General features: G+C 39.0%; 2 protein-coding genes across 2 annotated transcripts; one reads left to right on the top strand and one right to left on the bottom strand.

Annotated features, from left to right (window-relative positions):
• The first annotated feature begins 216 nt into the window (after nt 1-216).
• Nucleotides 217-11,489, top strand: LOC139943773 (2-oxoglutarate and iron-dependent oxygenase domain-containing protein 3-like). The gene is made up of 9 exons (XM_071940565.1): nt 217-372; nt 1,230-1,435; nt 2,302-2,377; nt 3,004-3,046; nt 4,038-4,102; nt 4,392-4,451; nt 4,968-5,121; nt 5,814-5,937; nt 6,643-11,489. The coding sequence occupies exons 1-9, from the start codon at nt 284-286 to the stop codon at nt 6,783-6,785; spliced, it is 960 nt and encodes a 319-aa protein (XP_071796666.1). The 5' UTR covers nt 217-283; the 3' UTR covers nt 6,786-11,489.
• A 2,019-nt stretch (nt 11,490-13,508) lies between these two features.
• Nucleotides 13,509-14,935, bottom strand: LOC139944136 (uncharacterized). Its single transcript, XM_071941099.1, has 2 exons — nt 14,825-14,935; nt 13,509-14,425 (listed from the first exon to the last, which is right to left on the bottom strand). Exons 1-2 carry the CDS (start codon nt 14,933-14,935, stop codon nt 13,874-13,876), a joined length of 663 nt encoding a protein of 220 aa, XP_071797200.1. The 3' UTR covers nt 13,509-13,873.
• Nucleotides 14,936-23,229: the final 8,294 nt, after the last annotated feature.

Genomic DNA, 23,229 nt, shown 5'->3' with positions numbered 1-23,229 from the left:
CTTTTTCAGACTATTCAACCATGAAGGAAGAAAATGTCTTCCTACATGATTCTTTTCTGCAAAACCAAGACGATGCACCGAGGTCGAGTGCAGCCAACAGAGGGGGCTATTACTGGTAACTTTGGGCGGCGTGTGTGTGTTTGCAAAGTGCTGTGGTATTCGTGTGGTAGATAGCTGTTATTTTGGCATCTCACCACCCTCACTAGATGTGTCTCCGATCCAATTCTCAAGGCTAAATTCAAGAATCTATGGTGTGCATTGTTCAAAAGTTACATTAAATGCAATGGCACCTCGTAAGAGAAAACCTGTTCCTTCGGAGGCAAGTAAAACTGCTGAGTCTGGCAACGGTAACAAGGAAGGGAAGCAAGAATTGTAAGTGTATTTTTTTAAATAAGTAATGGCTGTTGGTTGGGGAATTCGTTGACCGATTCCAATTTATTCAAAAGTCTACACAGAACAGACCCGCACTAATCATAACTATTGTCTGACTGTGCCAGTAATCAAGCAATGGCTGGTCTCCCTCACCTAGCCTCCTTTTCGATTTTGTTGGTGGCAAGGTCTGAACAATTTTCTGTGGTTTATTTTGTTTAATAATTATTTAATTAAATCTTATTATAACATTTTTCAGATTCTTAATAAATAATAGGCCTACTAATTTACTAATACTAGCTAGGCCTATATTCTTTCCCCATTTACACTCTTATTTTAGTTCGTCTAAAATGAAAGAACATTCTTTTGCAGAAAAATACTTATGTAACAAATTACCAGAGACTAAAGGCAGTGGACACTACTGGTAACTACTCAAAATAATTACTATCATAAAACCTTTCTTAAATTTATGAGAAATGGGGAGAGGTTGATAGTATAAAACATTGTACGAAAAAACTCCCTCTGAAGTGACGTAGTTTTCGAGATAGAAGTAATTTTCAACGAATTTGATTTTGAGACCTCAGATTTAAAATTTGAGGTCTCTAAATTAAGCATCTAAAAGCACACAACTTCGTGCGACAAGGGTTTTTTTTCTTTCCTTATTATCTCACAAATTCGACGACCAATTGAGCTCAAATTTTCACAGGTTTGATCTTATGCATTGTTGAGATACACCAACTGTGAAGACTAGTCTTTGAAAATTACCAATAGTGTCCACTGTCTTTAACAAAATATTACTGCTCTCCACTGCTACTGATTGAATGTATCTTTCTTGTCCTGCTCTTGTATATTTATCACAGGAGTGAGAATCTGCCCAGTCATAGAGTAACCTTCAAATCGTTGGCCATTCGTATGATCGCAATCTTCCTCTTCATGGGTGTCGTCAGTTGGTATTCCAAGAAAGAAGATTTCACGGAATTTGCTAAACAGTTAGATTCCATTCCTCTACGTCGTTTCAATGTCACTTGCTCCTCAGATTTTAAAAACGACTTAAAGAAATTTAAAGGTAATTTTTAAATTTTCTTTAAACTTTTTAAAATAAAACAATATTTGTTTTATGTACCATAATAATGTCTATTATTTTGTTGAGGCCTAGAATTTCATATTTGGCCACAAGGGGCATCTCCTTTGGAAAATATCACAAACTATAAGAAAGTTTGATCCACATGTTGTGATGAATTGTTGATTTACTTGAATTACTGTTGTTTCTTGCATTCGTTATATTGGACAATTTATCTTTATTTTTGCAACTGTTTTCTAACACCTTCTAGCCATGCTCTCAGCAAGTCTCCTGTTTGCAATTATGTCAAGGTCCCACTTTCACACCACATGTACACCACATGCACATTCTTTTAGTTAAAATGACCTTGCATTGCTTGGTGTGTGGTGGTGTGGGCACACACTTTATAGTTCAGTCTCACCATATCACCTACATGATCTCACACAGTTGTTTTACTCAATAGTAGAGACTGGACACCTTTGGTAATTGCCAAAGACCAGTCTTCTCATTTGGTGTATCTCAACATGCTCTAAATAACAAACCGGTGACAATTTGAACCCTCGTCACATGAAGTTGTGTGCCTACAGATGCTTGATTTCAGGACCTCAAATTCTAATTCTGAGGCTCAAAATCAATATCAACTATTATAGTGGAAAATTACTTTCTCGAACAGTACGTTACTAATACTACAGAGGGAGCCGTTACTCACAATGTGTTATACTATCAACAGCTCTCCATTGCTTGTCACCAAGTAAGTTTTAATGCTAACAATTATTTTGAGTAATTACCAATAGTGTCCACTGCCTTTAACACAGATACAGTTACTCTCAAATCAAGAATGGTCCTCTCTTTATTCCCATCAATATTTGCAGGTTGTGCACCAACGCAATGTGGCAGAGTTGTCATGGATGGACTTATATCAAAGACTGAAGCAAGACAACTAAGACAGTAAGTATAAAGCTAACATCTCTATCGTGTAGATATTTCCATTCTTTGTGTGTTAGAATGGCTACAGGGGTCATTCAATTTCACAAAGCAACAAAATCCAGCATAATACATCACCATAGTGATTTACATTGTGACATCACACTTTACTAAGCAACTATGATTAAATGGCAGTTATGATCAATCTAAACTCTTTGTGAAATCAGCCCCAGCTCACATGGCATGTTGATGTATTATGAAATAAAATTGATATTATCAAACACTGTAAGAAATTACCCCCTCGTGAAGAACTAGCTTAAGAGAAAGAGTCCATTTTTCACCCAAGAATTTTAAATACGAAAGGTTTGCAGTAACTCAAGGAATGTACAGTATGCACCATGTCTGTGTTGTTGTGGACTAGAGATGTTCTCGTTTTGGTTTGGTTTTGTTATTTAAGCTAAACAAAAAACTCAGTGTTGCAGCATTAAATAAGGGTTGGTCGGGTAACCAGAACCAAAATTCTTTTTTTTTGCCTTACCACCATATTCAGAGTCCAACAGTTTTAGTTACCATGAGGACCCCATGAAAATCACGCTATGGAGTAAAGTGAACTAAAATTGCATTTGTTTTGATCTACTTTTTCTTTTCAGAGTTGCAATAAATGGACTGAAATTAGGAGGCTCAAATGGTGGGGTAAGTAGTAGCCATAGTGTACACTGTACATATCATTGCCTATGGTTTTCTTAAAACTGGTCATGTTTTTCGATGCAAAGTTCACTATGTAATGGCCGATCATCGATCCACCCACAGACCAACAGATGGGAGGGGGTCTTAAGGGACTCTTGGTGGCAGCAGATCTACCTGGTAAATTCATTAGTTTAGTTTATTAGTTTAGTTTAGTTTATTTCCACAGTTTCAAAATCACAATCAGTATCAAATCATAGGCAATGTATTAGTTGGAAATAAAGAAATAAATAGTTGTTTGATAAGATTAATTAAATGAATAATAAGCATTGACATTCGTGAAACTGTGGGGGACCCATACAGAAGCAAGGCTTGTAAAGGTATGGTTCCCTGAGCAAGCTTGTGCATTGAGCTGATAATTATTTAAATTGATGTATTGTGGAAGAAGATACCCCTCCAGGTAGGAAACATGTCCCGGAAAGGACAGGTGTACTCAAAAAGGCTCAATGCACAAGCTGCTAACAATGAAAGTAGTTACCTGTAACAACGAATAATGGACAAAACAAACAAAGACAAACAAAGACAAACAAAGACGGGTCAGCGAAGTATTAAGAAAGGCAACATCTACCGACAATATAAAATTGTTCTTGGTTATGTGCGCATGCCCAGATCTATGTAAACAACTGAAAATTTACGTGGTAAAGTCTGATGCCGACTAGATTTGAAAAGTCTCTTTTTGGCAAAAGATGAAAGGCCTTGAGGCCAATACAGTATGGAGGCCATTATGGTGAGCGGAGACAGTGACCTTAAGCGCAGAGTTTGGTGGTATGCAGTATGAAGCTAAATGAGCGAAAAAGAGCTAACAGACCCTAGCAGAGTTTTTCTCTCATTTAACCTTGGAGAACAACTCTGCTAGGGTAAAAATGTCTGAGCAGTAACTATTTTGGTTGGTATGAGCAGTTCCCAACAGCTAATGCTATTTTCTTGTGATTATTTTCAGGCGTCTATTCTCGATCTGCACTCGGGTGCACTTTCTAAAGGCGACTCTTTCATCAATATTTATAAGTGAGTAAAATAGTAACTTATAACTAAAGGTTTTTTAGTGTAAACAAGCTTGGTAAAGAATTGGTCTGTTGGTAATTTAAATTATCATTCTGATCACAATTCAAACTGAAAATGATTGTTAACTTTCTAAGGTAAGCTTTCCTACATTGTTAACGTCAACTATTTTTTTCCTTTTTTTTTTCATTTGCAGTTTAACGTATTTCCAAACTGTTTTTATAACTTCTGGTAGAATGGTATGCTAATGAGTGTTGTATAATTCAAAATTCTCATTGGCTTCTTCCTTGAACAGGTATTTAGAAACAGAGGGTTTGGGCAGCATCTTCTACGATAATGACTTCAAACTCTACAGGTACACCAACTGAATTTGCACTTATCTTTGGTTGACTTTAATTTCATAAGAAAATAGTATTAGCTGTTGCAAACAACTTACCAACCAAATGGACCGATGGCATAAATGCAAAAAATAGTTAATGGTCTGACGTATCGATCCTAGCAGAGCCTTTAAGTAAGACTCTGCTAGGGTCGAAACATCAGACATTAAGTATTTTGTGTATTAATTAAATAGTGTATTAATTAAATAGTAAGTTATCAGCATGCTTCATTAATCACCCAGCAGGTGGACTAGACCGCTCGGCCACGTCACCCTCGGTGTTTTATGATACAGACTAACAATCATAGTTTAAATCTATCATTGCTGAAAAAGTAATGGCTGTTAAATTAATCATGTTAAAAGGGCTTAAATATAACTGCTGAAACTTCTGGCCACATTTTTAATAGACGGTACAAATTGAAATATTTGTCACAGACACTGCTCATCAGATGTGTATCTTGTTTAGTGTCTAATGATTATATTTTCTTTCCACAGTTCAGTAGCTAAAAAAATCAAGCAAGCCATCGCAAGAGAGTTTAGCATCCAACCAAGCAAGCTGTATTTAACCCATCCGACATTCTTTTCACGGATGACCAGTAAACCAGCTAAGACAGTGCACGATGAATATTGGCATGCACATGTTGACAAGGTACCAGTTTTTACCATGATCTACACTTTTTTCAATTTAACAAAATTTCTGGTAAAACCTTTGGTAAGTCAATGATCAAAGAATAGGGGTTTGGCTAAAAGGGAAAAATCTACACCTATGATTAAAATAATTGAATTTATGTTATGTGAGTGTAGGTTCAACGTGTTCACTAGCACACACACCCTACGCTAGGGGAGGGGGCTTACTATTAAATATAAGCTCTATTCTTTATTCAATCCTCATAATGATAAAAAAGAGGTTTTTAATAAAATGAGAATAAAAGAATAACACTATTGGTAAATGTCAAAGACCAGTTTTCTCACTTGGTGTTTCTCAACATATGCATAAAATAACAAACCTGTGAAAATTTGAGCTCATCGGTCAACAAAGTTGCAAGATAATAACATTCTTGTCACACAAAGTTGTGTGCTTTCAGATGCTTGATTTTGAGACCTCAAAATCTAATTCTGAGGTCTCTCGAAATCAAATTTGTGGAAAATTACTTTGTTCTGGAAAAGTATGTGACTTTAGAGGGAGCTGTTTCTCAGAATGTTTTATACTATCAACAGCTCCCCATTACTCGTTACCAAGTAAGGTTTTAATTATTTTGAGTAATTACCAATAGTGTCCACTGCCTTTAAGTAACTTAACTATACTTACAAAATGTAAATTTCTTTGCTTGATAAACGTAGGAAACATACGAGACGTTTGACTACACTTCACTACTGTACCTGGCTGACTATGGGACGGACTTTGAAGGAGGGCGCTTTATCTTCACTGATAAGAGTACTAACATGACGGTGGAACCTAAGCTAGGTACGTACAATCAACAAATGTCATACAAAACAACCTGGGAAGCTGCAGTTGGGTGATCCCCTGAGGCTGCTTCCCAGGTCGTGTCATAAACTTGCGTGTGATCCCTGGGCTTCATGGCGTTCAGGGTTGTATGGCTTTGTGACTGGCTCCACTGAACAAAGATATTGGCAGAAGATGGAGACCGACAACATAGGGCTAGATAGCTCAGTCGGTAAAGCGCGTCATACTAATCTGGATGTCGTTGGTTCAAATTGCGGACTTTTTTATCAATAATGTTGAATGTAGATCTAAGTACATTGTAGCTCCCTGATTGTTGTACTTAATTGCCCTGATTTTTAAAAGTCAGCTCTGCCTACATCATGTAGAGCTTCAAACATCAAAAAAATACATTTTTTTTCACAATGGATTGTTACTGTTTACTTATTGCATGACACTTACGACAACATCTGACAATAGACCCCTTGCATACGTATGTGTGAGAAGTCCAAAACAGCGCCCTCACTTAAAGGTCAATGGGGACCTTTGATTGGCTGAGAGTTGTGGGCAGTGCATACACGCGTGCTTGTTTCCATTGTTTGACATCAGCCATGGATGAAGGCTAATGCAACTGGGGCCTACACTGTGGGTCTGTTTCTTCTCTTACAGTGTAGTACAAGCTGTTGAATTGAATGTCTGTACTCAATGTTTGATCTATTCTCTTTACAGGTAGACTATCATTCTTCACCTCAGGTTCCGAGAATACACACTTTGTAGAGAAAATCAGCAAAGGAACAAGGTATGCTATTACTGTATCATTCACATGTGACAAGACCAAGGCAATTAAGGATCCTACTCAACAGAAATCATGAAGGATGGAGAGGCCCAATGGGTGATTAGACCTTGAACTTCCCTCTTGAAGGGGCACAGCAATTTCCCCTACGGTAAGGGGCATCTCTATTCTACAGGCATGTGAGTAACTAGCCATGAAAAAAGAGGAAAAGACAATTTTCCTAATACTTTTGTACACAATAAGTTAAAGCCATTGGACACTTTTGGAACAGAAAACAAAATTAAAAGTTCACATATTTACAAATAACTTACAGGGTTTACAGAAGGTAATGGTGAGAGACTTCTCTTGAAATATTATTCCATGCAATGCTTTACTTTTTGAGAAAACATTAAAACAATATCAATTCTCGTAATCGAGAATTACAGATTTATTTTAAACACATGTCATGACACAGCGTAACGTGCGGAAACAAGGGTGGGTTTTTCTGTTATTTTCTCCCAACTCCGATGACCAATTGAGCCTAAATTTTCACAGGTTTGTTATTTTATATATAAGTTGTGATACACTAAGTGTGGGCATTGGACAATACTGTTTACCGAAAGTGTCCAATGGCTTTAAGGAAAAAGAGGAAAATCAAAATCCAAAAAGAGGAAATCAGCTGAAACAAGGAAGTCTCACATGTCTGATTCTGTGAGGAAAATGTAAATTTCTACTGGAACGTTACACAGGGTACCACAGCAAAAGCACAGAGCACCACAGCAATAGCTGTGGGTTATTTTGAAGCCTGGGTGATAGTCGTGGAGCCAATGCTGTAAATACATGATGATTAATGATGTACCTTCATATGTTTTTGTAAAAAGTAACAGGCTTGACATTCTTCCTACTTGATTATGATTTTCAAATTTTTGGCCCTTTCACTTCAGAAAAATTGTGAAAAATAGCCTGAAAAATACAATAAAGCCTACACCATGTGTTCATGTAGGTCAACCCTTGCACTTGATAAAATATTCCTAATTTTTGTCAAGGACAAAAAATCATGCCTGAAGTAATGAGGTATTGTGTATCTTGATTTATAAGGTTTATCGTGTATAGTAAAGAATCAAGAGAGGGCGCTGTTGAACCCACACAAAGATATAGCATCACATCATACATCGCGGTCGTCGAACATGTCAAATTGACTCCTCTGCCTACCCACAATGTATTGCGGTTCTGAAACGCGATAAACCTTATGAATATTCATGTACACTATTTGTGCAATATGTTAATTCATTGCACTGATCTAATCACTGTGTTGATGGCATAAGATTTAAATTCTCTGAAATCGAGGATATTTGTTTTTGTATATATGGTAAAGTTCATAGTTTATTTTTAGCAGACTTTGTATCGATTCACTTGTTCGAAGAAAGAGTAATGGTATATTTTGTAATGAGGTCATTGTTGTTTGTATATTTAAAGGTAAAGTACACGTTTGGTAATTACTCAAAACAAATGTTAACTTAAAAACTGACTTGGTAACGAGCATTGGAGAGTGGTTGATCGTATAAAACATTGTGGGAAACGACTCCCTCTGAAGTAACGTAGAAAGAGGTAATTTCTCACTAAAATAATAAAAGACTTCTAGCTAGCAGTCTTTTATTCTTTTCTGAAAGCACACAAATTCTTCTAAAAATGGTGTTTATTCTTTCAAAATTTTCTCGCAACTACGATTACCGATTCAGCCCAAATTTCCACAGGCTTGTTATTTTATGCTTATGATGGGATACACCAAATGAGAACACTGGTCTTTGACAATTACCAAACAAGTACAGTGCCTTTAAGCTTGTCCATAATAGCTATAGACCTTTCACCTGTCACCATCTTGGTCATGTTCCCTGTTTCCATAGCAGTAATGAATGCTAACATTCATTGCGCAAACATGGCACCAGACTATTATTTCGTCCAGCCTCAGTTTGGTTACAATGAGTTGGAATGGAGTAAAATAATGATGACCACACCATGATAAAGGTCTATAGTGAGTGCGGGGTCATTTGGTGTACTTTGATACGCACATGTTTGCTTCAAGTACTCAACACAATTGAAAGTAAGTGGCCAGCCGTTGATTTCACCAAACTCTTCCTAACTTAGGATTAATCTTAGGAATTAGGACGGGTTCTGTTCCGTATCCAAGTACGTAGGACGAATTGAACCCATTCTAAGTTAGGACATAAATAGGACGGGTTGCTCGTCCTAACTCAAGTTAGGATTTATAATCCCAGTGTTTCGTGAAATCGGCCGCAGACATTTCAAACCTAGCAGAGTCTTTCTCAAGGGCTTATTTATGTCCTTGTGGTTTGTAAGCAGTTTGCAATAACAACTTGTATTTTCTCACAATTGTCAGACATTAACTAGACTCAAAGTCAACATTAGAACCTCATTTACTTATCACAAGACCACTGTACTAAGGTTAAGGTTCTTCAAACCTTTGGGATTGCACATTGTAATTCATGTAGCTATAAGTCTGGAAAGTTTGTGGTGCAACCATGTTTATGAACCTCTCTTCGGTTGTGGTAAGAACTCAACATTTCCATCAGTTTGCTCTTGGTGAATAGGTGGTTCAGGGGTTTCCCTTAACTTTTTTTCTTCAATCGAATCCACCTGGAACTTGTGTACAGCCTGTTGCAAGTTCAAAAATTTCTTGGCGAAGTGCAGGAGATTGCACGGGAACAAAGTTATAAGAATCTATGTGACAGTGCTTGACAACTGCAAACTGATGCTTGCATGGCTCTCCTGTTTTACCCATGAAGCAAGAACACATTCAGTGTGGGGTCAACATCATAGGTCACTTGATCATCACTCTCGCTTTCCACAGAATACATTGTATCGGACAATTTTGTTATTTTGTCGGCAGTGATGGTAGCTCGGCTGGGAAGGAAACGTTTTGATATCCTCATGTCTAAGCGATTGTTCGCGATTGTTGCTGTATATAGTGTATTAGACAGTACTGACTGTGTACTGTAACCATGGTAACATAAACATGAGATAAGGCGTCATGCATTGTATATGTGTTGTGTGTAAATTTTAGTACATCAGACAGCGATCATACATCGCCGTTTTTTAACCTTTTTTACCAAGAAACCGATGCAAACGTCACGTAATGTTGTGCACAATGATTCAGTATAATGTTATTGTCCCCCTATGCTGCGATTTCCACAATCAGTCTCGTCTGCTTACTGACAATTACTGCATTCACAGCTGGAAGCAGGAACTGCTTCTGATGTTTGAAGAAGTTTCTTTGCGTCATGGTAGCAACCCCCATATGTCGAAGCACACGAAAAGTCTGTGCTACTGTTCCACCTGCAAACAAGATGGATGCTGAGAGAAGGATGTTCCCAGCCGGTGTCTTGTTTAACCAGGGCTGGCTATCCCAGGTGGTAGTGTCGTCGCACATCTCACAGGACTGCCGAACCCTGATTAACCCTCCTTTCCTGGAGCTCTTTATCGTCACTAAACAACCACCACAGGAAATACATCTGTCAAACAACTTTATCAGTTGAGATTCAAACACTATGATGTTTCTCTCCTTTGCTGAACCCTTAACAACCCTCCTTTCCTGGAGCTCTTCATCGTCACTAAACAACCACCACAGGAAATACATCTGTCAAACAAGTTCATCAGTTGAGATTCAATCACTATGAACTTTCTTCCAACTGTCGTGTTATACTTTTTACCTCAGAGGATAACGGATTCTTGATTATCAGCAAAGACTGCAATTTGCAATTCTTACAGCGCTGTCTAGACTGCAGTTTGCAATTCTCCCAGCTGTTGCTTCAAAACCGTTTGTTCCACTGTAAACAAATTAACCTTTTCATGGATGAATTCCACTAAGGCAGGGACTAAGACTTGCAGCTCTTCCAACTAATGTGTTATACTTTTTACCTCCGAGGAATCAGATTATTGATTTCCAATGACTGCAACTTGTAATTCTTCCAGCAGTTGTGTTGTAATCGTTGTTGCATTGGCACGTAGTCATGAACAGTCGAAGATTGAAGCCGATGGCCGAGTTCATGGGAATGGATTATCTGCATTCTGGTGGATTGACTGTGATGTGTTGCTTGCACACGCACAGTGCAGAATCATTGTTCTCATGGTTCTCATGCAAAGTATGTGAGCTATAGCTCGTTACAGACTCCGACCCCACAATCACAATTCATTAATTCATACAACATTTGGTTCCATATCACAGAAAGACGAAAATACAGAAGTGCATGGATGAAATAGACAATTATATTAAGTGAACTAACAAAAGAGGTATACAAAATGGCCATATAACCCTCAACTTACATGAGCTGACAGATATACCAAGAGTAGTTAGTGGCTTGAAAATGCGATTTTTTTTTTTTAATTTCTGGTAAAGTTTAAAGACCTTGTTGATGTCTGATCCCGCAAATGCCCGATGCAGTATGCAACTCTTTTGTGCGTCAGTTCATCTATGACTGCATCAAACCGCTGTTTGAATGGTCCCTTCACCTTATGTGTCGTTGCTTCTTGTATTTCAAGTTGCAGTTTATCGATAGCGGCAACTTCCTTCCCAGTACTTTTAAGTCTAAACTCTATTTCCTTTATATTCTTCTGAAGTTCGGCAACTTGTTTTCTCGAGTCCCTTGCCCAGGGGGTCTTACAAACAAACCTACCATTAACTCGCTTTGAGTGATCTAGGTTACCTTCTGTGACTGCTTCTATTGTCTCGCGGCTGCTTTTCTTCCCACTGAACATGCTTTTGCTTGTGCAACCTATTTTTGTCCTCTTCCAGCATGTCCAGGGGTCAATTTCACAAAGGTAGTCCTAACTTAGGACTAGTCCTAAGCAATGCTAAGAGATAGGACTGGTCCTAAGTTAGGACCAGTAACTCATCCTTACTTAGGACTAGTCCTATCTCTTAGCATTGCCTAGGACTAGTCCTAAGTTAGGACTACCTTTGTGAAATCCACCCCAGAGCCTCTTTCCTTGAAAAAAGATCGATCACTTTGTCACAGAAGACAACCCCAGAATCCCTGACTTGTGCATCCAGCTCAGCTACCTGTTTTTCCCAATATCTTTTATTTGTTTTCCCAAACCTAAGCTTATGTTAGGTGGTGTTGTGCTCACACAATCCAAAATGTTACCCTACCCGCAAGTTATTGGGTTACTGGTTATACACAATTTAAATATTGTGATTTGCCTTCGTTACTCTCCTAGTATAGCGCCAATGAAAGCCTCGCCTTGCTGGTGACACTCTTTTTGAATTCTTTGTAAAACAAGATATTTGTACTAAAAGCCAAAATTTCAAACTGAATTAATGCACTTGCTCAATGAATAACATCATTTGTTGTAAATAATAAAACTAATACTAAGTAATAGCCTACCTTGGGTCGATATTTGACGGTTGGTGAAGTTCCCCTACCTCTCTGGTTTCGGTCGCCATACGTCGGACAACATCTGCAACATCCGTCACCCTGAAGAAGCTGCGAGTGGCTTTGTAGTGTTTATTGAAGAACAACCCACATTCGTACTCAAATTCAATGTCCTGGATCACGTGATGAAGTTGCCATTTCCCCTGGATTTTCCGGTGCCCTTCAAAGCCTACTTTACCTTTCGACGAAACACGGTGGTGGAAGGTTTTCTCACATGTTGCATACAATCGTTTATCTTCAGTATCTTTGCGATCATATTTGATTGAAAAACACAGTGAAATATACATCGCTATTTTGTGAAATCTTTAGCTCTTTTTCGTTGTACAAACAAAGCATGAACAAAACGCCATGATTGTTTTTATAGTAATAATAATAAAATAGAAATAATAGTAATGCATTTATAATGCGCCATCTATCTAGTGTACAAGACCCTATTCCGAGGCGTAGAAAAAAAACCAAAACAGAAACAACATAAAAAGAAATATAGAATACAATAAAAAATTATACAATGAATTATCTACTGTCAAGACATGTAACGAGCTAAGTGTATGAGGATTTATATAAATGAGTTTTCAGCAAGTTTTTAAACAATGGAAGAGAACTACAGCATGATGTTATTAGGTAAGCGTTCCAAAGTTTAGGAGCACAAGTGGAAAAGGCACGATCGCCATACGATGAGGAAGTTCTAGGAATGCTAAATAGTTAAAAGGGACTTAGCAGAAGAACGAAGAGTGCGAGAGGGGATGTAAGGTACGAGAAGATTTGTAATGTTAGACAGAGTTAAGTTGATTTGAGATTGAAATGCAATAAGTAAACCATGTACAGTAGGCGCTACGAATTTCTCCAGTCTTCTTTTCCACTGCAACCCACACTTTGTGGGGAATGGTCCGCACACTGTGTGAAGGGACACAATCTGCTTTCAAAATGCAGCAGTTATGGTCTACAGTTATTGGATGGTAGAAAACCTCTTTCAGCCATTGACTATCATAATAGACAAGAGTCTGTCCCTCAGGGTTTTTGGGCGCTTCCTTAGAAGATTAATTCAGTTGGGTATGACTGTTATGGAAATAGGGTGCGAAGTGCATCATTAAAATTAGAAAGCAAGAAATGACAAGCTGTGTTAGAAAGGTGGATGCCGTCATGGATAAATAATTCACGATTTTACCACACTATTTGGGGGTGGTTAATCAACCCACCGGGCGAGGACCTAAACAGACCACCCACATTACGATTGATGGCCCGTCTCGCCCGCTCACCCTTGTTTTGTGTGACCGTCCCAGTTTAGGCAACTCGTGGTAAAATTTCAGACCAGAAAATTATGGCGTGCGGCAAAAGTTCTCTGGTGCCCGACAGTAACCGATGAATGTCATGCAACATGCATTTCTTTGGCACCTTGCCGAGGTCTTTTGATTCCACATGAAGAATGATGGCGTCTGGATTGGAGTTTTCGCGAGACCACGTGTGTTGTAGAAAATCTCCAAACTGTACAATTTGGAGCCCGCCTCCCGAACCTATGCACCTTCAAGCCGGGTATGAGTGAAGCATCCCTCACAGCTATGCGCGATGCCCAATGTACAAAAGAGTCACCAATAACCCACACCACAGGCTCACCGTGGTGTGGGGTTGCTCATAAAGGAAACAGAATGAAAGAAAACAAATTAAAACGGGTTTGTATAATCAAATCCACATAAAAGCATTAACAAAATTATAAAAAAAAAACTGAGCAGGGGCAGGCTTTTTACAAAATAAAGCCGGGGTCAATACGAATGTAGCGGCTATAGGCGTTGGACTTCCAACGCCCCATAGCTTGAATATCCGCCTCGGGAATACCTGACATTGCTGCAGAGGTGACTGCCCCAATACGAAATGAATATGAAGAAAAACGCATGTCACCAAAACCCAGAGAACGCTGAAGAACCGCAGTGAATTGGGAGCGTGTGACTGGGTCTCCATTGAAGTGTGAAAAGAAGCTTGAGCAATGCGGACGCAGAACGCTCAAAAACTGCGCCGCAGCTCGAACAGGGCAAAGCGCAAAATCGCCCCGTGAACACTCAGGAATCGTAATGAAGCAACCCCGACCACACTGATCGGTTTTTGAAAACCTAACATTCAGCACCACTACCCGCCCAGTGGGCGCAACCTGCAAGGAAACATCTGAATGCCTCAGGGCAGAAACCACCTGCTTAGACTTGGCAGTGAATTCGCCAACACGTAAAAACCCAAAGAAAGCGAACAGAAATGCCGCTCTAAAGAGCTGTGCTTCGAAAATTGATGACCGATAACTTGTCAACTCAACTCAAAGGCTGCTCAGACAAAAGTGATCAAGCCAGCACAGACCGGCTATCAAGGAATGCAAGGCACCGTCCAAGGGGGTCAATTGGACGAAAGGCGAGGCAGTAAACCAAATGCCCGGGCCAGACCGGTGACAGATTGAGCACACAGGTCCCGCGACAAGCCTGCCTGACTGTCTAGCGGTAATAAAATATTTGAAGCACAAAGTTTTGTCCTCAAATTGATTACAACATTAAAAACCTGTACAACTGATGCCAGATTTTCTTACAAGAGCACAGGTTGCTGTTGCAGGTTGTTTTCTTATAGTTTGCAGTGAACATATTTCTGAACAGCATCCGTAGCAATTGACATTGCATTCCACTTCATGTCTATCTCTGTCCCTGTGACCTTTTCATACTTTGTCTTTAATACAGAGGAGCACCGATGTGCTGTTGCAAAGCACATCTGTAGATTCTTGCCTGGTAGTTTGCGCACACTGAAGTTTCAAGCTTTCTTTGTTAGGAGGCATGGTAGTGTCAGTCAAATGATCAAACCGGAAGCAGTTGTATTGGACTGGATTTATATCTGACTCTTTCTGTTTTTTTATATGAAAATTCTTCCATTCATTGTGAAATGTTTCGTTCACTCAACGCCCAGAAACAATACTTTGGACAGCAACCTTTTTGCAAAGTTCCCAACGCAACAACTTGGTGGTTCGTTGTGATGTTTACAGGGGTGTTGACGTCGACGGACCGTATGAAATGTTGCAAATGTCATGTTTAAACGCAGCCAATGACGCAGCTTCTCTCAGACTTGTTAGTAGCGCATTCCACAAGCACGGTGGTAGTTCGCTCTCATTGTATGAAGTTTCAAGCTGTCTTTGTTAGGAGGCATAGTAGTGTCTGTCAAATGATCAAATCGGAAGCAGTTGTATTGGACTGGATTGAGATCTGATTCTTTCCATCCATTCAGTTCACATCCTAACTTTTCAAGTTCTTTATATTGTTTGTCATCGAGTGCCCATGATACTCCTAATTCACTGAAGGCTGTCTGGCATGTCTGGTACTAGAAGGGACTTCATCATTATCTTCAGTGGTTTTGCCTGAATTGCCCTTTCATTTAAAGCAGCTGATGGTGTCACAGCCATTAAGTGCATGGAGGCCCAACAGTGCTTGAGCTTTCATCTCTCTTAGGTGTTGGCCAATCTCCATTGTATTGATGAACTTGGCATTCCCACCTGCAGTCATGTGAAGCGTGATGCAAGGCAACAGCAGCGTTAAAGCCCATATGGCTAGGATGTGTACATCTGTATCTACTGGACAAATGTTGATGTGTTGATAATACGAAGATGACTTAGATGCTATTGTGGCGGGTTTCCCGCGAGACTAATTTAAATTTAGGAGTCCAGGGAGAAGTCCAACCTCTTGGCCGAAAATTCCCCTTATCCCGAATCCAAATTGTACCTAAGACCCGGGGAATACTTCGAGCAGTCTCGGGCTAAGGATGCAGGCTCGTTTGGGTGGAAATCTACCGCCCGATCGGTTACTGTTTGTCTGTCGCACTGGGACAGGGTTGGATATATTTCTACTGGGGGTGGGAGAACATAATAATAATGTGACTATAACACAGTTCTGAACTCTTACATTGCCTCTGGGCAATCTTCTTTAATGCCTCCTGGGCAAATCACTTTCTCATAATTAAATATTGGAAATACAGTTCTTTTCGTTCTACCTTTATAAACGAGGCCTTTTATCTCTTATAAACAAATCAGGTTTTCCCGAGTGCCTTCCTCGCTAGTCCATCCAAAATGCAATCGCAAATGCAGCAATAAAAATGCACGCGCAAGCACGCCGACTATTTTGCTGAGTCTCTAATCAAGTCTCCAAATTAGCTAAGACTACTCAACCCGTAATGAACGGCTACTCGTCAACCCAGAGGGTCAACTCACGGTCAATCTCTGTGATCGACGCTGGGCCATCCAAGTTCTCTGCGAACTCAACTACCAGCTGCCACTTCGTCACAACTATTCTGAAAAGGATACTCAATCTCAGCAACACAATCGTAAGCAAACAATTCACGCAGCAGTAAAATCAATACCGACACGATATACTGGACCGTAACGGAACAATGCACTCAAGAAGTTACACAATAAATTAATAACGGAACCCAGACATAAGATCGGAGACAGCACGCAATGAGAGTTTGGCTGGATAAAAATAGCAAGTAACTCACCCAAATTCTGGCTGGAAATAGCGTCCAAACACAAAGATCAAATAAATTCTCAGCCCAAAACCAATCCCGTATTTCACCTGCCAAAAAGACGAATTTTCTTATTCTGTTTCCAAAAGACACTATTTCAACGCTAAACCCCCAAAACACTTGTTGCTAGATCGCTTGCCAAAAACACTCTGATGGATTTCCAGGCAGCAGCCCGGGAAAACCATGCCGCCGAGCGTGCACGCTCGCCCCGCATGGACACTCAGACCCCGCCCAACCACCCCGTGATTGGCCACGGCCTGCGTGTCTCTGCCCAGCGACAAGCCCGCTGCCACCCGAGTGGTCACCAAGACCTGCCACTCCCGTTGCTGACCTCTCCGACCATCTTATACAACACAAGTTCATGACCCTTACCAAATAAGGCAGATTAGACTTGTGTCGGTCCACACAATCTCGTCACACTATTGTAACAAACACACTAACACCCCAACAATAAAACGAACAAACAAACAAGTAGACAAACACCCCAACAACCCAACACGCAAAATATTTAACAATTTCTAACGCTAATAAGGTTCAAGTATTGATCATACCGAGAAAGTGTACACTTACCTTCCAAATTGTGCTTCTGACCCGGTGAAAATGTTTCACAAAAAGTAAGCACATTTATACTACGACATTCTGCCATAATATATTTTATTATCTAATAATCATCCAAGGGAGGAAATCTAAAACTTTTGTAAGTGTTGTTAACATCTGGATGGATGGATCTTATTTTTAGCATCACACATGATGGTAGCGGTACCCGGTTGTGAGGGCTGAGGTATCCCCAGCACCAACGAACTACATGTACTTGACGATAGGACACATCATGACGATATTGGCTGTAGATTGTTAAGAAAAAAGTAATCCACAAGTAATGGGTAATCATGACCAGGGAGTGGGCTTATGATTACTGCATCATTGGGTAAGGGCTTAGCCTTTGTTGCCCGAAATAAATTAAGAACATTGTGTTTTACCTCGCCAAATCACCAACTGGAGCATGATATTGTTGGCGATATTGTAAATATGCTGTTTGTAAAACAGCGGTGTTCATACAAACAGCTTAAAAAAAAGGATGGGTCGTCAAGCAAATACCTGTGTCATGCGTTCTATCAATTTCCTTGAACTTCTTCTCTTCCAGGGATGAGATTGTTCAGACTTTTGGCTGAATTCAGTCTTTTTATGTCGGCCTGGTGAAGAAAATCAGACAATATTTTTTTCCACAAATAAAGAAATCCTGCTCATTTGTCTACTTTGCTGGTGCTTTGGATACTGTTTCAAAAGGCTCCTTGGAACCTAATAACCCCAATCTATAACCCCAGGGGTTACCAAACAGTAGAAATGGCATCATTTCAACAAACCTTTAAATTTGTATCCAAGTTTCAGACTTTTTCATTAGTAATGACTCTCACCCTTGCTCTTCCTCTTGGCAAATGCGAATTGAATGTGTTGAAATGCCCATACTGGTCATTACTTGCAGTGTTTAGGCTGGGCTTGCACCAGCAAACAGGATAGCAGCAGATAGCAGAGCATTACCTGCTGGCATTGTGTTAAACATCCCAATGGTAGTGCCGTTGGCTTTTTGGGCATAGATGCTCACTTTTCAGAAAAGAGCCTACAGCTCTCTTTGACAACTCCAACTCTGGCCGAGTAACACCACCGGCACTTCTCAAACAACTCGAGCAGCGAACTCTCAAAAAACTTAAAACTTCTGCACGTGAAGGGGCGGCTTGTCTCTACTTCTTCTTTGCATTGGTCTTTTGATAAAGTTAAATTTAATGAAGAACACTCATGACTTGCTCCACCAGTGATGAGCAAGGTTTGGCGTACAGCTTGCAGTCCATCATTTTCATCTGGATCAGATGGAGATATCTCTTTTCCAGGTCACCCGTCTAGTCCCTTATCATCTCCCCTGGCTTCTGTCACCTCTCGAGAAACATTCTCTTCAATTCTCCTAGCGCCAGGGTTTCCCATGTACAATTTTAGCAGATGGGACAGAATGTTAATTGTTGCTTTCTCCTCTTCGGAAAGCAACGCTTTACTTCTGCTTTTGGCACTCCCCGAAGGTAGTCCAGTAGGAACGCTCCTTGTTGATTCTCTGGAATGGAATACCTCTTGAAAGCGTTTCTCATGGAGAATTTATTATTTTTTGTACACTCCTTCTGATGAGTTAGTTAAAAAAATAAAAAATAATCGCAGCTACCATTCATTGTTAATATAAAATAATAATACAGAATCATTTATATAGCTCCTTATTGAGGGCCTCAGAGCGGTAAACAAAAATACAAAAATCAGCAACTACATATAAAAATACAGACACAAAACACTCATAAAATCTTACAAAGTTAATACATCTCCCATCCAGCAAGAATGTTGAAGTTGGCCATCTCTTCTCCACATGCCTCGTCACAAACTTGACATTAATCGGCCATCGTCTAAGATTCAAAATCGGGTGTTTGGTTCAGAATTGGTCTTTGCAAATTCCTACATGTACCATGCCTCAGGACCTCATTGTACATGGTGTATACAATGTCAGAGAGGGTGTGTTCACTTACATTAAATCTAATTCGTAAATCAATTAGAGAAAGATGAAGCCTTAGTTTCATTAAAGTTAGAAACAACTGGTCTGTTCTTGAGATGGCAACATTATTCCAACCATAATAGTGTGTGATATCAAACCTTTTTTACACAAAGCAAAAGAGTCATTAAGGCCAGTAAAAGGTTGACACTTTTTTCATAATCTTTTCGCTCTCTCAATGTGGCATTTGAAAATCGTTGCATTGATATTTGCTTCCTTGAATATGTGATCTCAAATCTTTTACAACAAGCATGAAGAGTCATAAAGGCAACAAGGTTAAGGCCAGTAAAAGGTTGACAAGTATGTGATATTATTCAGTTCCACTTGCCGTATAATTTGCCAATGCTTAAATAATTGAATTGATTTCCTGATAATGAGTTTTGCCGACCCATTATTTTTTATAAGACAATGCATAAACTTGGGAAACATTTGGAAAACATCACCGGGGCACAAATAGTACAGGATAAAGTGAAGTTTGTACCAACTGATAATGAACAAAGGCTGCAGAAAGGTGGAAGTGACATTTAAAAAAAATAGTTAAAAGAGATTGTGTTTTGTAACTGTTAGCAAAGTGACAATGTTGATAACAAAGTTTCAATGTGGATAAAAAATTGACAATGTGGATGACATGTGTTGTATGATTTCAAATCTTATACTCACTGGACTTACTGATGATGTCCTTTGTCAAAAGGTAAATTCTTTTCCTTCGGGTTTTGCAGTACTCACAGTAAGTACCCACTGTGAAATTACATGGCGCTTTCGGTAAAGTCAAGATGGACTTTATTGGATCTCCAACATAGTTGGCAAGAGATCTGTCAAGTTGCTTTAGCCGTTGTTTTCCTTTTTTCCCATCTGGGAAAAACACTTGTTGTAGTTTAGGTTGGGTTCCATGTACAAGTTGGTTGTATCACCACCCTTTATTGAAAGGCAGTGGATACTATTGGTAATTACTTAAAATAATTATTGGCATAAAACCTTTCTTGGTGACGAGTAATGGGGAGAGGTTGATGGTATAAAACATTGTGAGAAACGGCTCCCTCTGAAGTAGCGTAGTTTTCGAGAAAGAAGTAATTTTCCATGAATTTGATTTCGAGACCTCAAGTTTAGATATTGAGGTCTCGAAATCAACCATCGAAGCCTTAGTTTCATTAAAGTTAGAAACAACTGGTCTTCTCTTGAGATGGCAACAACATTCCAACCATAGGAATATGTGATCTCAAATCTTTTACACAAACCATGAAGAGTCATAAAGGCAACAGGATTGAGACCAGTAAAAGGTTGACAAGTTTTTCATAATCTTTATGCTCTCTCAATGTGGCACATGAAAATCGTTGTATTGAGATTTGCTTCCTTGAATATGTGATCTCAAATCTTTTACACAAAGCATGAAGAGCTGTAAAGGCTATAGGGTTAAGGTCAGTAAAACGTTTTTCATAATCTTTATGCTCTCTCATTGTGGCATATGAAAATCGTTGAATTGAGATTTGCTTCCTTAGACATTTAACGTCTTTGGCAAGTCTCTTTTTTGGGGGTCTTGAGAATAACAGGTACAACGGTATCCTTATGTGTGTCTGAGCTTGAAGTCCTTAGCGCAGCGTTATGGTATTTTTGTTTTGGCCGTAAGAACCCTATAAATGGTTGATCCTTAAAGTAATCTGCCCACATACTGATCGTTGAGTTTGTTTCACCACCCTTTGTTTCATACAGAGTTTTACCACAAACTTCACTAGATTATTTCTTACTATGTAATGTTCAAGCCCTAAATGTATAAGTGTTTATCGTTGTTATTCACACTAAAACCCATACATGTGTTATTCCAAAAATAATACTTGCTGTTGCAAACTGCTTACCAACCAAAAGGACCTATATGTATGGTGTAAATAAAAACAAAATACATGTAGTTACTGGTCTGACATTTCACCCTAGCAAAGAAAGACTCTTTGAGGGTTGGAATGTCAGGCAATTTTCTATTTTTGTCTATTTTAGTTATTCACACTTAAGATGATTTCTCACTATGTACTGTAATGTGTGTAGCTATATTATTTACACCACAGCTTTGATTTGGCAAGTTTTTTTTTCTTTTTCAAAAGTGCCATAACCTTCATGGCAAGGTCATTTGGCTCACATTTGGCTGTGGTCTGTGCCCAATTTCATGGCTCTGCTTACCGTCAGCAAAGAATCATCACTTTCCGAAGCAGGAAATTATGCACTTACGCAAGTGTATTTCAGTTGTTGGCTGGGAAATTTGGCTTGTGCGTGTTCAGAATCCAGCGCAGAAATTTGGCGCTTGCCCTACAACATGTTGTACAATCAGAGAATGGTCATGATGGTGATCGTATGTGCAAAATTCGGCTGTAATCAGAGCCATGTAACTTGGCCCAGGTGATTGTATTTTTGTCGTATTCTGTGTTATGATTTTTATTACTATTTTAGCTATCAATTATTGTTGACGAATAATTTACATGTGTATGTAATATTGATAGTAACTGAATAAAAGAAGATATTAAGATATCGAGAATGCATTCTATATGTAGTCAATATCTCATTGGTGTGTGTAGCAGAGAGGGCTTTTGTAGGAGAAATTGCTAATGGTATTTTAAAATGTTTTGCTTTTACAAGAGCCCTTCCCCTATTTCTAAGATGCAAATTAGGCCTTCGCATGAAACATTTGAATACATTCACACATGTCAGGGTTTGCGCTGCCCTTAAATTTTCCTGTGACTACATGTATAGCCAGCAGTAGGACCAGTAAGCTTGTCATTTGACTGGTCCGCCAGGTTTATTTACTGGTTTTCAACATTCCCATTGGCATGGGATTTGTTGTTTGAACTGGTAAAAGTGGCTTACATAGTAATGGGGCTTCAGCAATAAACAAGACTTACGCTGGACAGAATTCTGACTGGTCCTTTGGCTGTTTAGAACTGGCATTTGGCCAGCGGACCATTGTTAAGGGAGAACACTGCATGTGTATCATAAACACTATTGATTGGCAAACACCATAGTGATGTGCACTAGGCATCTGGCTTATATAAAAAGGTGTAAAATTACTTCTTTTACCAACCAATACCCCTTGTAATTTTAACAAATTTCAGCCAAATTTCACCATAAATACAGGGCATACATGTACATGTACATGTACCCCTTGTGATTTTATCCGATTTCAGCAAAATTTCGCCAAAATGCAAGGCTTACCACTTATGATTTTTATCAAATTTCAGCCAAATTAAAAAAAAGAAGTGACTTTTATGTGATTTTATGTGATTTCAGCCGAATTTCAACAAAAATGCAAGACTTACCCCTTGTGATTTAAACAGGTTTCATCAAAATTTCAACAAAAATGCAAGGCTTATAGCCCTTGTGATTTTATGTGATTTTAGCCAAATTTCTACAAAAATGCAAGACTTACCCCTTGTGATTTAAACGAGTTTCATCAAAATTTCAACAAAAATGCAAGGCCCTTGAGATTTTATGTGATTTCAGCCAAATGTCATCAAACCGCTTTCTTTTCAGAACCACCCCAACTCATTTAGAGATAGTCATTACATGGTGTTACCGCAAACTCTTCTATAAACTCCTTGTGATTTTATCCGATTTCAGTCAAATTCTACTACAAATGCAAGGCTTACCCCTTTTTATTTTAACCAGTTTCAGCAAAATTTTGCCAAAATGCAAGACTTATACCCCTTGTGATTTTATCAGATTTCAGCCAAATTTCAACCAAAATGCAAGGCTTTACCCCTTGTGATTTTATTTGATTTCTGCCAAATTTCACCAAAATGCAAGACTTAAACCGATTTCAGCCAAATTTCACCAAAATACAAGACTGACCCCTTGTGATATTATTTGATTTCAGCCGAATTTCAACAAAAACACAAGATGTACCCCTTGTGATTTTATCCGAATTTCAGCAAAATTTCAACAAAAAAGCAAGACTTGCCCCTTGTGATTTTATCTGATTTCAGCTAAATTTCAACAAAAATGCAAGG

This window comes from Asterias amurensis, chromosome 11, assembly GCF_032118995.1.
Source record: "Asterias amurensis chromosome 11, ASM3211899v1".
Classification (NCBI taxonomy): domain Eukaryota; kingdom Metazoa; phylum Echinodermata; class Asteroidea; order Forcipulatida; family Asteriidae; genus Asterias; species Asterias amurensis.
Note: the sequence above shows the minus strand (reverse complement) of the source record. Positions and strands in the feature narration are given on the sequence as shown.